At 46.6% G+C, this 17,861-nt stretch overlaps 1 protein-coding gene and 1 non-coding gene across 2 annotated transcripts in view; one reads left to right on the forward strand and one right to left on the reverse strand.

Annotated features, from left to right (window-relative positions):
* The window catches only part of LOC140904567 (uncharacterized), a 708,751-nt gene that overhangs the window by 473,752 nt on the left and 217,138 nt on the right, over positions 1-17,861 (reverse strand). Inside the window, 1 exon segment of the mRNA XM_078851059.1 lies at positions 12,886-13,739. Coding sequence (XP_078707185.1) covers positions 12,886-13,739 — 854 coding nt within the window.
* On the forward strand, positions 4,861-4,932 carry TRNAE-CUC (transfer RNA glutamic acid (anticodon CUC)). Its single transcript has one exon. It is a non-coding gene; the product is annotated as a tRNA-Glu (tRNA).

The following is a 17,861-nucleotide window of genomic DNA, read 5'->3' on the forward strand; positions in this document are numbered from 1 at the left end:
TGTTCCTGCTGAAGCCTGGGTTTGGAAACCCTCACCCCTCATGGGACCTCAGAGATTGAGCTCAAGCCCATCTGTCTCTTCTGTCATTTTATAGCCCTGCAGCTGCAGCCCCAGAAGCCTGAGTCAGCTGCCCCGGGCTCTGAGACAGGTGCCCTGGGTGTTTTAATCGCTGTGGAGACATAACGTTGGGTTATGTCTACAGTGCAGTGAATCACCCATGGCTGGCTGGTGTCACATTAATCAGGGTCATGTGGCTTGGGCTGAAAAGTTGCAGTGTACAAATACAAAGAAACAAGAGCAAAAACCGGTTGCCTTTATAGCTAGATAGCTATAGATACATGGCAAATAGCAACAAGAAACAGCATGAAGCTGGATCTAAAAAAATGAAAGATTAATCTTTGCTCTACAAATAATAACGACTGATAAATGGTAATGTGAAAAAGGACCTGGAATTCCTTCATAATTTGACGGTTCTTGGAAGTTCCAGGCATATTGGCTAGAATTTTCGAGACACAGATTGTCAGAAAAACGTAACACGCTGAGTGCTCCACCTGAAACAACAGCAAATACTATTGCCAAGATAGATAGATACATTGCAAAGAGCAACAAGAATCAATGTGGAGCTGAATCTGCAAAACGGAAAGATTAATCTTGCAATACAAATAATAATGTATTAATTATTATTAATTATTATTATGTCATAAAGGACCATGAATTCCTTCATACTTTTATCATCCTCAGAATGTTGCTGTGAATTCAGAGACATGATCGTTTTCTGGAGCAGCCGTTGCAGTTTCAAAAGGAAATGCAGGCAGAAAACAAAGCAGGGAGGGTTGTGATGGGGGCGCATGAAAGCAGAGGAGGCTTGTTCCTCTTGAGTTTTCTTTCAGTTTCTCTTGTGATCGTGATGGAGGAAGCAGAAGCTTAATTTGAGTTTGTCCCCACTCCCCTCCTTCTCTCGGCGGAGTGTGTCTTCACCAGGAGTGCTTCCACCGAATGAAGAGGGGCAGTGTGGGGGGGCTGAGAAACGGGGCTCTTCACTCCGCGCAGCTGCCCACTGGGAGCCCAGCTGCCCCCTGGGCTCTTGACTCCCCACCTCCTCCCTGGAGTGGGAGCCGGCCACCTGGGCTTCTTGCCTGCCTGCTCCCAGCCAGGAGTGTGGGCGGGGGCCAAGGGCTCAGGCTTCTCGGCTCCCTGCGCTGGGAGCCGGGAGCTTTCGTGCAGCAGCCCTGCGAGGAGCCAGGCAAGTGCAGCCCCGCTGGGATCAGGGAGCGGAGGGCAGCCATGAAGGTAGCCAGCCGGAAGCCATGACATTGGCAAGACAGCCAGCAGCCCCTGTGAGTAAGGCAGTGTCTACACAGATACTGGGTTGTCCTAACGACCCCAACACAATCCCCGTGCCTCTTGAGGAGCTGGAGTTACCATGTGGGTGTAGCAGGGCACTTACATAGATGGGACAAGGCTGTAGTGTGCACCGTGAGGTAATTAGGACAACGTAAAATGCTGTCGGCGGGCCTAACTGTGTAGTGTAGCCCAGGTTTTAATCTCCTGCTGATGGGTTATATGCTGGGTGCCTTGTTTCCTTTGCTTAGGAGTGCTTGTTCTCACACCTATCTCCTCGCTTTCCATTCCAGTTCAGGGAAGGAGAGAATAACCAAGTCTTCAGGTATGAAAAGGCAAAACATTTCTACATGACCCTTCGCAGTCAGTGAAACCTGTGGTGGGAAACGTGCCCTGGATTTTACTGCATTTTGGTTTCTTGTCTTGTTGGTTGCTCCCGAGGAGCTGGCAGGGAAATGTCCATGGAGAAGTGGAGTGGATGTGAGGTTTCTTGCTTACGAGATTTGCTTGCGTTTTGGCCTCATTGTGAGAAGGGCAAATTGGTACAATTTGTTTCTGTCACAGATTGTAGTGTAGTGTGGTGGTTATCATGTTTGCTTCACACGTAAAGTATCCCTGGTTTAAAACTAGGCAGAAACAGTGCCTTTTCCCCTGACTGATCAGTTTTGGTCTTCCTCCATTCCAAGCCCTTTGCTGAAATACACCCGTATTTCCCACACTTTTTGTTCCTTTTTCTTTCCTTTGACGATATTTTAGGGTTGTAATTTAATGGCCACACAATTTTGCTCATGAATTAAAGTTTAACACAACATTTGACAGCCTTTTCCTATGCCCTCTTTTCTGTCACTTACGGGAGTTTACTTTTGGGAATATTCACTGATTTATTGCACCGAGCATTTCAAAGGAAAGGTCAGAATCATTTACCTTGGATTCACTTTCCTTACTTCTTTCTAATTCTTTCTTTCACATAGATGGGGAAATCTGTGTTGGAGCAATTTAGCTTACCACTCTCTCTTTCTAGACGGAAGCTGACACAATTAAAACTTCCCAATTTGCAAATATCTATGTGAAAATATTTCCTAAACCAATGCAGAGATCCTGGGCAGGGCTAGGGGTGAGGCAGATTAATAATTGGCTGTTCTTTATTTTGGTGCTTGCTAATTGGCCATTTGGAATTTTAATACGTGATGGCATTACAGGCGAAAGATAATCTCAACATGTGGAGAAGAAACGGTTATATGGGCTAATAAATAATTTCTTGGTGTCACACCAAAAGCGATGCATTCCAGTGTGAAAGAAGAACTAATTCATGGCTTATGAGCATTTGCTACGTAGTTGTAGCCATGCAGGTCCCAGAAAAGCTTGTCTTTGTCCCCAACAGAAGCTGGCCCAGTCAAAGATATTATCTCACCCACCTGCGCGTTTGCTCGCCACACTACCTGAGACAAGCGGAAAGAGACTCAAAGCAGAGAAAATGGAACAAAGAAGTTGAATTCCTAGCTGAAAAATGGGCCCCTTTGTCAGCTGGAGACAATCTCAGACGATTCTGGGACCTCTTGTGGCTATTGCTGGTTTTGAAAAAAGCCAGGTGTTATTTAGGCAATATCGCTTCTACTATATCCACTGAAGCAGATTTATGCTTCACGATTGCTGTGTATCCAAAGAGATTCATTCAATTCAGCACACAAGTGAATAGAGATAGGCAGCTGGAGTCAGCCAGTTCGCCCCCATCTCAAAGTCTTTGGTTTTTAAAAAGGCCCCTTTTGGTGTTTATACAGGACAGGGCAGAAAACGGCCAGATAATAAGCTATTGGGGTGAAAGTTCTGAGGTTTTTTTTAATTTGCAGTGAAGACTGAATGGAGAATTGTGTCGAGAAGTTTCTTTCCCTGACTGAGGATGGAACCAAGGCAGCATCAACGAGACTCCTAACCAGTAGACCAAGGGTACTCAACAGGTGTACCATGGGCCAACTCTAGACCGCCAGAAATTTTTAATGGACCGTGAAATCTTTTTAAAAATCATAATAATAAGTAAATAAAATTATTTTCTCTGGAGTCTGGACCTTGATCATATCTTGACTGAGATTTTGGACCTTGACAAAAAATAGTTGACTACCCCTGCAGTAGACCATAAGGGGGGGTAATGTAGGGTTTTTTGGTTCAGCTCCTCTATGCTTTCTAAGGCTACTTGCTCTCCAGTTAAAGAAATCCCTTCCAACCCTGATATTCTATGATTCTATGAAATGGTCCATTCCCCATTTCAGAGGGGACAGGAACAGAGAGTGAAGGAACCCCTGTGCTCATAACCTGAGGTCAAGGAAAAGCATTGAAACAAGCTCAAATTACGATTTAGGTTCCTCCATCAGAATCCCAAGAGGAACACAAAAGAGGAACAATCCTCCTCTGCTTTCATTTACCCCACCGCATCCCTCTCCGCTTCTTCTTACGCCTACCTAGTGGCTTGATTTCCTTTCAGAGTGGTAGCCGTGTTAGTCTGTATCAGCAAAAACAATGAGGAGGACTTGTGGCACTTTGGAGACTAACAAATTTATTTGGGCGTAATCTTTCCTGGGCTAAAACCCACTTCATCACATGCATGGAGTGGAAAATACAGCAGGAAGAGATATATACAGAGTCCATGAAAAGATGGGGGTTGCCTTAAAATCATAGAAGATCAGGGTTGGAAGGGACCTCAGGATGTCATCTTGTCCAACCCCCTGCTCAAAGCAGGACCAACCCCAACTAAATCATCCCAGCCAGGGCTTTGTCAAGTCCCCTGCCCTCTGACATGTCCTTTCACAGAATCACAGAGTTGGAAGGGACCTCAGGAGGTCATCTAGTCCAATCCACTGCTCAAGGCAGGACCAATCCCCAATTTTTGCCCCAGATCCCTAAATGGCCCCCTCAAGGATTGAACTCACAGAGAACTGTTTGAAATGGGCCACCCTGTTTACCACTACAAAAAGTGATTTTTCCTCCTACTGCTAATAGCCCATGACATGCTAACGAGGAAATAGCCATGATTTAAAATCTCCACTCAGAAATGGTGAACAACAGCAGAACCCAAAGTAACTGAAGGAAGGGCGGATGATCACAGTTAGGACACAGAATTCAGAAGATGGCAAAGCTCAGAGCCCCGTTACATGGAGTCAGAATGCAGCAGCTCACAATGAGGGGGAGCAAACTCCCTCCCTTGCTCTCTATGCCAAAGTTCCTGTCAGCTCAATGTCCAGGTCGGCTGCTGAGAGGGTTGCAATGGGGTCAGTGAAGGCAGAGGAGGATTGTTCCTCCTGGGTTTTCTTTGTGTTGCTCTGTGATCCTAGTGGAGGAAGCTGACGCATCATTTGAGTTTGTTTCAGTGGCTTGGGTTGGGCTCAGGTTGTGACCCTGAGCACAGGGGTTCCTGCCCGCTCTGCTCTTAGCCGCTCAGGGAATGGACAAAGGAGCAGCTTCAGCAATTGGAGAGAAAATAGCCTAAGGAAGTGTAGCACAGCTGAGAAGAACAACAGCCCCATCTTCTCCCTGGTGGTCTAGTGGTTAGGATTTGGCGCTCTCACCACCACGGCCTGGGTTCAATTCCCAGTCAGGGAAAAGTGACTTTATAGCAAAACACCTTAATTTATTCTTCTCTTGCAATTTGAACAAATTGACGTTTTTTCCCTGACTCCCCCATCTTCTACGTGATCTTGGCAAGGGCTTTGGAGACCATATCAAAATCAAAGCTTCCCATTGACTAGGAGCAGAATATGGGCATGTTTCCACTGTGCACTTCGTTGTCCACAAATAGACAGGTGCAAATTCTTGTTCCCCCTTGCTAGCTAGCCTAACCAATGTTGTAACAACAGTAATAGACACTCAGGTTGACCCAAGATGTCAGTTTTCTTGCTGAAACAAAACCAAAAAATCATTTGGGGTCAACCAAATTCTTTCAGCAAATAAAATATTCACTCAAAAAACTTTCATCCCACTCTATATACCAATCTTTGGAAGTAACCATCTCAGCAAAACTGACCATTAGCCTCTTCCATTCCTGAGGGCTAGCTGCTGTCGTGTTCTAAGCATAGACGATGGGCCTTTCACCTGTTGGCCACCGGTTTCTACCTTGCTCAGGTAGCTACTGATGAAAGGCAATGTGGTTTAGTGGCAGACCTACTTCTATCCCTCTGTCCAACTAGGCGTGTTTGTTTCACACTGCTTGTAAAAATACAATCAATGCATTTTGTTGATACCTAAATCTGGGATCAAGATGAAACATTGTGATTGTAAGTCAATGAGAAAATCTCTGCTGAGTTCGACAGAAGGAAGGTTTTCTCATCAGGTTCTAGCACACGATAAAAGTTCTGAAGGTTCTTAGAGTTTCCAGACACATGGGCCAGAATTTTCAGAAGGTTTCACCCCCACCCCTAGAGCCAGATTTTCAGAAGAACTCAGCTCCCATTTGGGCAATAAACATTTTGGCCAGATTTTCAGAAAGGCTCAACACACTGAGGGCTGAGCTATTTTGGAAACAAAAGGTGGTAGAAGTTGTGGGTGCTGGTTGCTTGGCCGTCTGGCCCACCAGGCAGGAGTTTGAGGTTCAACATTACTTTCTCAGAATGGTAGCAATCATCTTTTATTCCCTTAAAAAGGGAGCAGGGAGATGACATATAAAAATCGCTTGTGCTTTAGAAAGTCTCTAGAAGTTGAAAGAGATATGCCATCTCCACCTCCCTGGAAAGTTCACAACAAGTTAAAGAAAACTGTGATTGATAAGTGGCTTGACTAACAGTGACAGGCTGGCCGAGTGGTCTAACGTGTCAAACTCAAGGCTGTGTCTTTCCGTCATTTGTGTTCTGGGCTCCATATGCAGGTGGGCGTTCAAATCCCCTTCCTGACACAATCATTGCCTTCTACATGAGAAATAGCCTCATTTCAACCTCTCCTGTAACATTACAACACCAACTGCTTTGCATTTCTATGCTAGAACTTGGAGGGAATTCAAAAGTGGTGCATTCAGGGCACCTAGTTGAGGTCACGGGTGGTCTAGTTATAAGCTAAGGTTGTTCAGTCCTGTCTGGGAGGGTAAGCTCTGGAGAACACGGATCATCTGAAGATTACTGAGGGGAAGCAGGAACATCTGATCCAGCCAGTGGAGGACAGCCATCTAGAATCCTAAGGAGATATTTTGGCATCTAGGGAGTGAGAAGTAAATCTCAGAACGGAGAGCTGAGGTGGTGCTGATGACTATTTCCTGCGGCTAAGGCTAAACGGGAGCGTGTACATCTAGGAACAAGGAATGTCAGCCATGTATACAGTAACAGTGGGATCTCAGCTAGGAGTCAAAAGGTCTTTTTTACCTCTGTATTTGTTGTGCCCACTTCATCCAGTTCTGAGGTCCCCAGTTCAAGAAGGAGGATGAAACATTTGAGAGGAGAAAGAAGAGCCATGAGAAGGATGAAAGGCTTAAAACCCCCGCCTTGCTGTGATAGTCACAAAGAGCTCAGAAAAGGTTTAGGGGATGACGCTCTCACTCCCTAAGTACCTACATGGGGAACAATACTTACAAACAGGCTCTTCAATCTAACAGACAAATGTATAATGTGAGCCAATGGCTGGAAGTAAAGCTAGACATATTCAGATTGGAAATAAGGCATGCTTTCTGACAGGGAAGGGAATTAACCATTGAAAATCTTACCCAGAGTCCTGGTGGAGTCTCCATTCCTGGAAATTTTCAAATCAAAATTGGATCTATTTTTTTTTAAACGGATCTGTTCTAGTTGAAAAGGAATTCTTCGGGGGCAGGTATCGGGCCCGTGCTAGACAAGAGGTCAGACTGGGTGTTTACGAAGACCCCTTGTGGTTTTAAAATATGGGAAACAAACCCTTAAATGACAAACATTTTATTCTGTGAATCAAAAGGAAGTGCTTCCCCTGGCTCTTTTTCTCATTTTGTAAACAAGGGCTTGGAATTTCAACTCTCAGTGAAGCTTTGCCTTTAAACTGAATTAGGTGAATTTTCCAGCTCTTGATCCTCTGAGTCTAAGGAAGAATCCCTGAAAAGCAGGTGAGGTTTCAGTTCAGAATTTCATAGGTTAATTTGATGCCATCCAAGAGTGAACACTTCGGTAGGGAACAAGTGAGAATTTGTTGACTGAGAAAAATTCCTGGTGAAAATTGGCAAAGCTGTGGATATTTTTAAACATTCCAGTGAATTTACACATGAAGATACAAACAGAGAGAGAAAGAGAAAATCACACACTGAACAGCCCCTTGTAGGCATTAACAAAAATCAGACCCACACACAAACCCACACAGCACACAGAGAATCATAGAATCATAGAATATCAGGGTTGGAAGGGACCCCAGAAGGTCATCTAGTCCAACCCCCTGCTTGAAGCAGGACCAATTCCCAGTTAAATCATCCCAACCAGGGCTTTGTCAAGCCTGACCTTAAAAACTTCTAAGGAAGGGGATTCCACCACCTCCCGAGGTAACCCATTCCAGTGTTTCACCACCCTCCTAGTGAAAAAGTTTTTCCTAATATGCAACCTAAACCTCCCCCACTGCAACTTGAGACCATTACTCCTTGTCCTGTCATGTGCTATCACTGAGAATAGTTTAGATCCATCCTCTTTGGATCCACCTTTCAGGTAGCTAAAAGCAGCTATCAAATCCCCCCTCATTCTTCTCTTCTGTAGACTAAACAATCCCAGTTCCCTCAGCCTCTGCTCATAGGTCATGTGTTCCAGTCCCCTAATCATTTTTGTTGCCCTTCGCTGGACTCTCTCCAATTTTTCCACATCTTTCTTGTAGCGTGGGGCCCAAAACTGGACACAGTACTCCGGATGAGGCCTCACCAATGTCGAATAGAGGGGAACGATCACATCCCTCGATCTGCTGGCAATGCCCCTACTTATACAGCCCAAAATGCCATTGGCCTTCTTGGCAACAAGGGCACACTGTTGACTCATCTCCAGCTTCTCGTCCACTGTCATCCCTAGGTCCTTCTCTGCAGAACTGCTGCCGAGCCTTTCGGTCCCTAGTCTGTAGCTGTGCATTGGGTTCTTCCGTCCTAAGTGCAGGACTCTTAATTAGACAAATTGGAGGATTGGGCCAAAAGAAATCTGAGGAGGTTCAACAAAGGACAAGTGCAGAGTCCTGCACTTAGGATGGAAGAATCCAATGTACCGCTACAAACTAGGGACCGAATGGCTCGGCAGCAGTTCTGCAGAGATGGACCTGGGGTGACAGTGGATGAGAAGCTGGAGATGAGTCAACAGTGTGCCCTTGTTGCCAAGAAGGCCAATGGCATTTTGGGCTGTATAAGTAGGGGCATTGCCAGCAGATCGAGGGATGTGATCGTTCCCCTCTATTCGACATTGGTGAGGCCTCATCTGGAGTACTGTGTCCAGTTTTGGGCCCCACACTACAAGAAGGATGTGGAGAAATTGGAGAGAGTCCAGTGAAGGGAAACAAAAATGATTTGGGGTCTGGAACACATGCCTTATGAGGAGAGGCTGAGGGAACTGGGATTGTTTAGTCTACGGAAGAGAAGAATGAGGGGGGATGTCATAGCTGCTTTGAACTAAATGAAGGTGGATCCAAAGAGGACGGATCTAGACTATTCTCAGTGACAGCAGATGACAGGACAAGGAGTAATGGTCAAGTTGCAGTGGGGGAGATTTAGCTTGGATATTAGGAGAAACTTTTTCACTACGAGGGTGGTGAAACACTGGAATGGGTTACCTCGGGAGGTGGTGGAATCTCCTTCCTTAGAAGTTTTTAAGATCAGGCTTGACAAAGCCCTGGCTGGGATGATTTAGTTGGGGATTGGTCCTCCTCTGGGCAGGGGGTTGGACTAGATACCTCCTGAGGTCCCTTCCAACCCCGATATCCTAGGATTCTATGATCATTTGGCCAACAACATGCAGCAAAGCACCCAACTCAGTTGCATGAATGCTCTATAAGCCACTCCTCAATTATACAGAGACACCAGCATATCTCCCCAGCTCTCAGCCTTGCACCTCAGAAATGTACCATCTTACACGACTCATGGCCTTCTCTTGAAAAGTGTAAGCTCATTAATTAGTTCGCCACTTCATCAAAAATAAAGGGGACATGCACCAGCCTTTGTCATGTGAGCAACTTTCCCAAACACTTTGGACAAACTCAGGAGTAAGTATAAAATATTAAAATAAGTTTATTAACTACAGAAAGTTAGATTTTAACTGAGTCTAACTGTTGGTCACAGAGGTCAAAAGTGGTTACATAACAAATGAAAACAGACTCCCAGTCTAAACTCTAATTTGAAAATACTAAGCAAGAATTGGATCAAACAGCTTTTCTCACTCACTGGTTGCTCCAGGCAATGTTGAGTTCTTAATACACAGACTGAATTCCCTCTCAGCCTGGGACCAATCTCCGCAGTTCAAATTCTGAGTCTTCCAGACAGTCTTCCAGGTGTTGAGATTGGGGAAGAGATAGGCCATGTGGGGGTGTCTTTGACTCTCATACATATTTTTTCTCCAGCTGCTAGGTAGATTCTTGCCGTGATGCTGGGGTTAGTTAGCCCCCAATATGGAGCAGCAGTTTGCCTCCTGCACCGTGTGGTAGGCGTGTCACAGCTCCTTGACTTTGACCCCACAGGGCAGTGTGTCCCTGTCATGGCCCCTTTCTATCATGCATCCTGAAATCTGCGTGCGCACCTCGGGAGTTACACCGCAGAAAGCTGCTTTCCTGTGCAGAAACTTGCCCGTGTAGACAAGGCCGCAGAGGGCTTACATAAGAACGCATGACAGGTCATAGACTGGGTCAGACCAATGGTCCGTCAAGCCCAGTGTGCTACCTGAGAGCGACCAGTGCCAGATGCATTGGAGGGAAAGAACAGAACAGGCTTGTTGACCTGCAAGGTGAGGGTCTTTCACCTTTATATTTAACTTCATTGTTGTCGATTCCTACTTATCCTATATCTAACTACCCCTCCTCTGAGGTCTCTGGGCAAATCAGGTGTGAACCACTCCTTTGACACAGACGTGTCCCAATCCAGCTGAATTGAGGCAGAATTTGGGCCAATGTCAGTTTGGAAAAGGCCTGCTTCACCCAGCAGGTTTCTCAAAGTATCCGTTGCTGTGAACCGCATGTCGTGTGGATGTGCGAACTCCAAAGATAGCAAACATGAAAAAAAAACCGCAAAGCCGGTTCTGAGGTTTCCAGAGCCAGGCCTGAGGGTTAAAGAGCTGTGCTCAAAAGGACAAGGGGGCTCAGCAGCTATAAAAAGAACTAGTTGCAAAAACAAAACAAAAATTACATGGAAAAAAAACAACCAAACAACAACCACCCAGAAAAGCTCCTATCACTCGCCCATCACCATTGTAGATCTTGACATCTCCTGCCTAATGTGACATCTTTGTTTTGCGAAGAAGAGCCCTGGGGAACTCCTGCGAACTCCAAAGATAGCAAACATGAGAAAAAAAAACGCAAAGCCGGTTCTGAGGTTTCCAGAGCCAGGGCTGAGGGTTAAAAAGCTGTGCTCAAAAGGACAAGGGGGCTCAGCAGCTATAAAAAGAACTAGTTGCAAAAACAAAACAAAAATTACATGGGAAAAAAACAACCAAACAACAACCACCAAGAAAAGCTCCCATCACTCGCCCATCACCATTGTAGATCTTGACATCTCCTGCCTAATGTGACATCTTTGCTTTGCGAACAAGAGCCCTGGGGAACTCTCTGGCTCACCTGTGTGGGTGGAAGGGGTCTCACACTACGTGGGAAGGCTGCATCATGAGAAAAACCACCTGTGCTCTACTTTCACCCTTTCTAATCTTTCAGAGTAGCAGGAGGCGGAAAAGTGAGACACATGCATTAGACTCAAGAGCAAAACTAAGAGACCAAACCACAGACTCTGGACTCAGCATTCATGTATCCTGCAGTCTGAACTTGGAATCTGTTACATTCCCTCATTGGCTACCATCATTTAACCAACACGGAAGTGCTTCTTGTCCAGCAAGGCAGCCAGTTTGGGACCCATAGGCATGGCATGGCTCTGAAGGAATCAGCTGTTTCTCTCTGTGCTTCAGGAAACTTGGGATCCAAATGGTAAAAGACAGTTGTTCCCAGTTTCATCATGGCATCCTTTAGAAGTGTGAGCAATTCTAAAAACAGTTTACCTTGGCCACAGGTCACCATAGCGTCCATCTCTGGGGTGAAAATCAACCACTCGTACCTCTCATTTCTACCTGAGTTCTTGTCAAATCTTTGACCTTAGTTGTAGCAATTTTACACGGCTCTGGCGTAGAATTCTTCACCAACCACACGACATACCAGTAGCGATAGTGAGGTAGAACTCCCCCAAATATGCCCTTTTGTTTCTTTAATCTGGTGGCACAGATTTAAATAAGGGACTAAATTCAGGTGCGGCTTAGAATCCCTCTAAGACACCAAATGTCAGGTATCTACTCAAAATAGGTGTCTTTCTGCAGCTCTATCACATTCCTCATGGATGCCATTTCCTACACATTTACAGCATCTCCCAGGAGTGAGCTGAACAGAAATGTCACTTCCATTTTTCCCATCTCTACCTTGGAAGGGATTGCATTTCCCAAATAAGAGGCAACATGCACCTGATTAGGAAGGGAAGATCTTCAGGAGCAACCTCCTGCAGGGCATGGGCCACAACTGCTTTGGGAGGCAAATGAATGGGTCTTTTGCTTAGTTCCAAATCATTTACTAGAGAATCCTCTTCCCAGCCCCTTTGGGAAATATTGACCTTTCCAATTGAAGAACAGGGGGATAGAGATGGTGATGGAGAATCCCTCTGATTTACCCTATGTTCTTCTGTTGTTACAGAGGGGAAAAGACATTTTTCCCTATCCCTTCTCTATTCCTGCTCTTTGTTATACTTCAATATATTTTAAGGGAGGAAAACGGGAGTAAAAATATCTGCCTTCAGGAAAACCTGAAGCAACAGCGCTCTGATGAACTGTGACAACTGGGAATGAAACAATATGTTCCTGGTGGGGGAACTTGATGACTAACAATTGTTTTTAAATGGGGGAACAGTATAACTGTGATGCTCAGGGTTTGTTTAGACTAGGAAAAGTGATGGAGTTTAGGTCAGGTCAAGGGGAAAGCTAATGCCAACCACTGCACCTCGGCTGCATCTGCACGACAACTGTAATTGTCTTTTAACACCAAGATAACTAACTTGAGCAGCCAACGCCATGTACAGTCCTAATGGATGTATGGCACGGGTAGTTTTTGCCTCAGTGTAGCTTGTTGGGAACAAACCTCTCTCCCCCACCTGGATGATGAACATTCCTGGCTGGAGGGACAGACGCTCCTTCGACTCAAAAGGAAAGGAGTTGATAGAAAACATCACAGGACTGACCCCAAAGAAGGGTGAGCTGCAAAAAGCAGAAGCAGGCAACTCATCTGGGGGAGCTGAGTAACCACGGTGAAGATGGGGCACAGATCACTAAGTGGGAATTAGCAAATGTGATTTTTTTCTTAAAAAAAAAACACCTTTGGCCAGCCCTAGTCAAGGCATTTGTTAGAGATCACTCCTATGTGGATTTTCTCATGTCTAATAAGGGTTGAGTGCTGATTGAAGCTTCTCCCACACTCAGAGCACGTGTAGGGCCTCTCTCCTGTGTGGATTCGCTGATGTGTGATAAGGGCTGAGCTTTGATTGAAGTGTTTGCCACACTCACGGCATCCATAAGGTTTCTCACCCGTATGGATTCGCCGATGTATGATAAGGTATGAGCTCCGATTGAAGCGTTTCCCACACTCAGAGCATCCATAAGGCTTCTCACCTGTGTGGATTCTTCTATGTGTGGTCAGTACAGAGCTCCGATTAAAGCTTTTCCCGCACTCAGAGCACATGTAGGGGGTCTCTCCTGTGTGCGTTCTCTGATGTGTGATTAGGGTAGAGCTCTGATTGAAGCTTTTCCCGCACTCAGAGCATGTGTAGGGCCTCTCCCCTGTGTGGATTCGCTGATGTGAGAGGAGGGATGAACTGTCAATGAAGTGCTTCCCACACTCAGGGCATTCCTAAGGTTTCTCACCCGTGTGGATTTTCCGATGTCTAATAAGGTGTGAGCTCTGCTTGAAGTGTTTCCCACACTCAGGGCATCCGTAAGGTTTCTCACCCGTGTGGATTTTCCAATGTGTAATAAGGTGTGAGCTCCGCTTGAAGTGTTTCCCACACTCAGGGCATCCATAAGGTTTCTCACCCGTGTGAATTTTCCGATGTGTAATAAGGTTTGAGCTCTGCTTGAAGTGTTTCCCACACTCAGGGCATCCATAAGGTTTCTCACCCGTGTGGATTCTCTTATGTGCAATGAGATGCGAGCTCTGCTTGAAGCATTTCCCACACACACAGCATGCGTAAGGTTTCTCACCCGTGTGGATTCTCTGATGTCTGAGAAGGTCCGAGCTCCCTTTGAAGCTTTTCCCACACTCGAGGCATGTGTAGCGTGTTCCTTCCAAGTTCATTCTCTCACGTGTAATAAGGTCTGACTGGCTACCGAAGTTTTCCTCTGGCCTCTGCTGACTCTCACAGGCTTTTGTTTTTTCTGGGCGTGCACAGCTCCCAGAATCATTCCCTTTGGACCCTCCTGACAACATCCCATGGGCTTCTACTCGCTCAGCATCTTCCTGCTGGGGCTCCTCCTCGTTTTCACTCACCATCCCAACACCTGACGGGAGACCGAGAGAATCCAGACGTAAGTCTCTGCCTGCGCCAGAGAGAAAGCAAATCTCAGAGAGAAGAATGGGAAAAGGGATGAAGGAACCAAAATGTGTACAGGACAGATCAAACCTATCAGGAGCTGATTTTCCCTTCAACCTTCCCCAGAGGAGAGAAAGGAAGGGATCAGTTCTGGGTCCGTATCTCAGAAGAAATCTCAGGGGACAGCGAGATTGGGGAGGGACTTGCTGCCAGTTGTCAGTCAGGATAGGTGGGAAGCCATGAGTGACCTCTGCCTAACGATTCTACATCTGCAGGGAACAATCCAGAACTTGGAGAGCTCACAAGGTCTTTGTAGGGCATCCCAAATGTTTCCTTTATTCACCGACAGTTTTGGGGTTGGTTTAACCAATGCCTCACCTATGCAGGCAGCTCTCGGGAGCACTTTTTTCTTAGAGTCATGAAGGTCTGGGACGCACGACTCCTCCCCTCGTTCCAGCTGCGAGATCACATCAGTTCTGGAAACTGGAAACCCTGCTCAAGGCAAAGAAAACAAGGGAGGTCAGTGGAATTTGTGGGATACTTGTCACAAAGAATATTCCATGCTTTTAAGCCCAGCTCACTTTTAAGTAGTAACGTCCCAAGGCCGGCTTCCTTGGCTCAAAGTGCCAGAAGATGATTATTATAAATCATATTCATTACCTTAGTGCCTTAGGGCCAACTAACAGTGGGTCCTCATTTTGCTAGGCACAGTACAAACCGAGAAGCGTTGATGGCCCGTGCCCTGAAGAAGTTACAATCTAAATAGACAAGGCAGACACAGAATGGGGGAAGGGGTACAACCCACCAGCAGAGTGAACTCCGTGAAGGCAGAGTGGCAGATCTGATCAACACAGGCCTAGATCTTGAGACTATCGGATTTAATGTTTCAACCAAGGCCAGTGTTTTCCAGAAATTGTCGCTAGGACTGCATTTTTTCCCAAAATTACTCTTTGTTTCTGGAATCACCGTTAATATCCGGAATTGCTGATCAGAGGGTGGGTGGGGCATGCAGGGTCACAATCCCCCAGATTTCTCCCTGGAGACACCCGTCTCCTCCCCAGGGCACAGGCTGGCTGCGGTTGAGACTTGATGCCAATTTCTTCCCTCCTCATACAAGTCTGGGATCGGCAGTGGGACGCCAGGCTCTCTCATCATGCTGCAGAGAGGACGGCACTCACAGCTGCTCACGGCCGTGTCCACAGCACCTCTCCCCTGCTCATTTCCCCTGTACACAGCTGGTTCATGCCCCGTCTCTCCAGCGCACAGCTGGCTCTAGGCTCTCAATGCCCAGTATCTGAGCCCCACCGCCCCCACACAGCCGGCTCCTGTCCCCTCCCCCCAAGGCACTTTCAGGCTTTAAAGGATTAGATATTGCTCACGTTTGTCAATTACTCTGTTTTCATTGCCTGCAAACTTTTGCCCTAATTATGACTGTTATCTGTATATCTAAGCCAGCCCTTGAAAGCATGAATTCTTCACAGACTATGATGCCGAGATGCGCCACATGATACCAGGAAGGGCTGCGGGATGGGTTTCCTGTGCAAGCTGGTATCACTACAGGGTGATGAATGCCAGATCTCAAGGCTGGTTATGCAGAGCTCCACCTCTTGAAGCTTTACCCAACGCAGAAAGGGGAAGTGACGGATTTCCCCTCATTCAGGAGACTGAAGACGACAGACTTTTGGGGGATAAACAGCTGAGTTTGAGCTGACTGAGGGGGGTCTTTCTGGGCTACAAACTCACAGGACCTGATAACCACCAAGAGGTAACCCTTTAAGAAAGGTTTTAATACACTTTGGAACCGATCAGGGATTCCCATGAGGACCGCTGAGGGAATGAAGGTAAACACGCATTTGGATGCTCTTCTTCTTTTATGAGAACGGGAACAGGCAGGGCAGGGATATCACTGAATGCAGGATCTCAGCAGGACGAGGTGTCAGGATAGCACCATATTGCAGCCCATTGGAAAACATAATCCCAACTACACATATAAAATGATGGGCTCTAAATGAGCTGTTTCCACTCAACAGAGGGATCTTGGAGTCACTGGGCACAGTTCTCTGAAAACATCAACTCAGTGTGCCACGGCAGTCAAAAACCAAAGAGAATGTTGGGAATCATTCTGAAATGGATAGATAAGAAGACAGAAAATATCGTATCGCCTCTATATAAACCCATGGTACACCCACATCTCGAATACTGCCTGCAGATGTGCTTGCCCCATCTCAAAAAAAGATATATTGGAAAAGGTTCAGAAAAGGGCAACCCAAATGATTACAGGTATGAAACTCTTCTGTACGGGGAAAGATTAAAAAGACCGGGACTATTCAGCTTGGAAAAGAGACAAAGGGGGGATATGAGAGAGGTCTATAAAATCAAAACTGCCGTGGAGAAAGTAAATAAGGACGTGTCATTTACTCCTTCTCATAACACAAGGAGTAGGAATCACCCAATCAAATTAATAGACAGCAGGTTTATAAGAAACAAAAGGAAGTATTTCTTCACACAATGCACAGTCAACCTGGGGAACTCCTTGCCAGAGGACGTTGTGAAGGACAAGATTATAATAGGGTTACAAAAAAAAAAACAAAAAACACCATGAGAAATCAATTGAGGACAGGTCCGTGAATGGTTATTAGCCAGGATGGGCAGGGATGGTGTCCCTAACTTCTGTTTGTCATAAGCTGTGAAAGGGTGACAGGAGATGAATCACTTCATGATTCCCTGTTCTGTTCATTCCCTCTGGGACACCCGGCGCTGGTCACTGTCGGAAGACAGGACACTGGGTTAGATGGACCTTTGGTCTGTCCCAGTGTGGCCATTCTTAAATACTAGGGAACCTAGTGAGTCCAGTGCAATGGGAGGGAGTAGGAAAATCCCTGGCTGTGGAGAACACTGGTAAATTAGAAACTATCATTCAGAAGCAACAGACTCTAAATAGTCTAGAAAAGCAGAATGTGAAAAATAAGAATCGGGGTCATGTGACTTCAGGAATGAGGGACTCAAAAAACCAAGTCTGCAGAGAAGGTAGATAGTGGCTATTGCACATGGGGATGGGCGGAGCAACTCTCCAGGTCTCAAGGATTTTCACCAGCAACCGAGGCCATTGTCCCATGCACGGGGCAATCCGGAGCAGTGAGGAGTTGTGTCATCTGTAATCCTGGCTGAGTTTCAATGCTCTGCTGCTGGAGCTCCCTTGTCTGGATTCCCCCAGCCAGCATTCAAGGTCTGTGTGATCAGTAACCCTGGACCAGCCGCTCTGACCCCAGCAGCCTGCTTCTTCCACCCCAAGCACATTCTGGTCTGGGTGGAGAAAGCTCAGGGTTTGAGAGAAGGCCAGGGGTAGGAAGCTTCTGTTCGTTATGCTGGACCTAACCCCCCGTTTTACTTGTGCAAACAGGAGATATTTGACACTGTGCGATTCTGCTCCTGTGCTCTCTTCCCACAGCGTTCAGCAGCAGGGGAGGGTCGCTGGTCGTGTGTGTGTCACTGGCATGCTGGGGTGATGCTGGAACAGGACAGAGCAGAGGTGGCAATGTGGGGGTGGCGTGAACCTCATCACTTCCGTTCCCCTTCCAAGAACCGAGGGGACAGGAACCCTTACCCAGGGAGGTCACATTCTCATAGGTCTCCTGCATGACGTCTCTGTAGAGGGCTCTCTGAGCGGGGTCCAGCAGAGCCCACTCTTCCCTGGTGAAATGCACAGCTACCTCCTCGAAGGTCACCGGCCCCTGAAAGACCCAGAGCCCCACACTCAGGACCTGCTGCCCCACTCACAGCCCCACTATTCGTGGGGGAGAGGAGACAATCA

The sequence above is a fragment of the Lepidochelys kempii genome, unplaced genomic scaffold (genome assembly GCF_965140285.1).
Source record: "Lepidochelys kempii isolate rLepKem1 unplaced genomic scaffold, rLepKem1.hap1 scaffold_29, whole genome shotgun sequence".
Taxonomy (NCBI): domain Eukaryota; kingdom Metazoa; phylum Chordata; order Testudines; family Cheloniidae; genus Lepidochelys; species Lepidochelys kempii.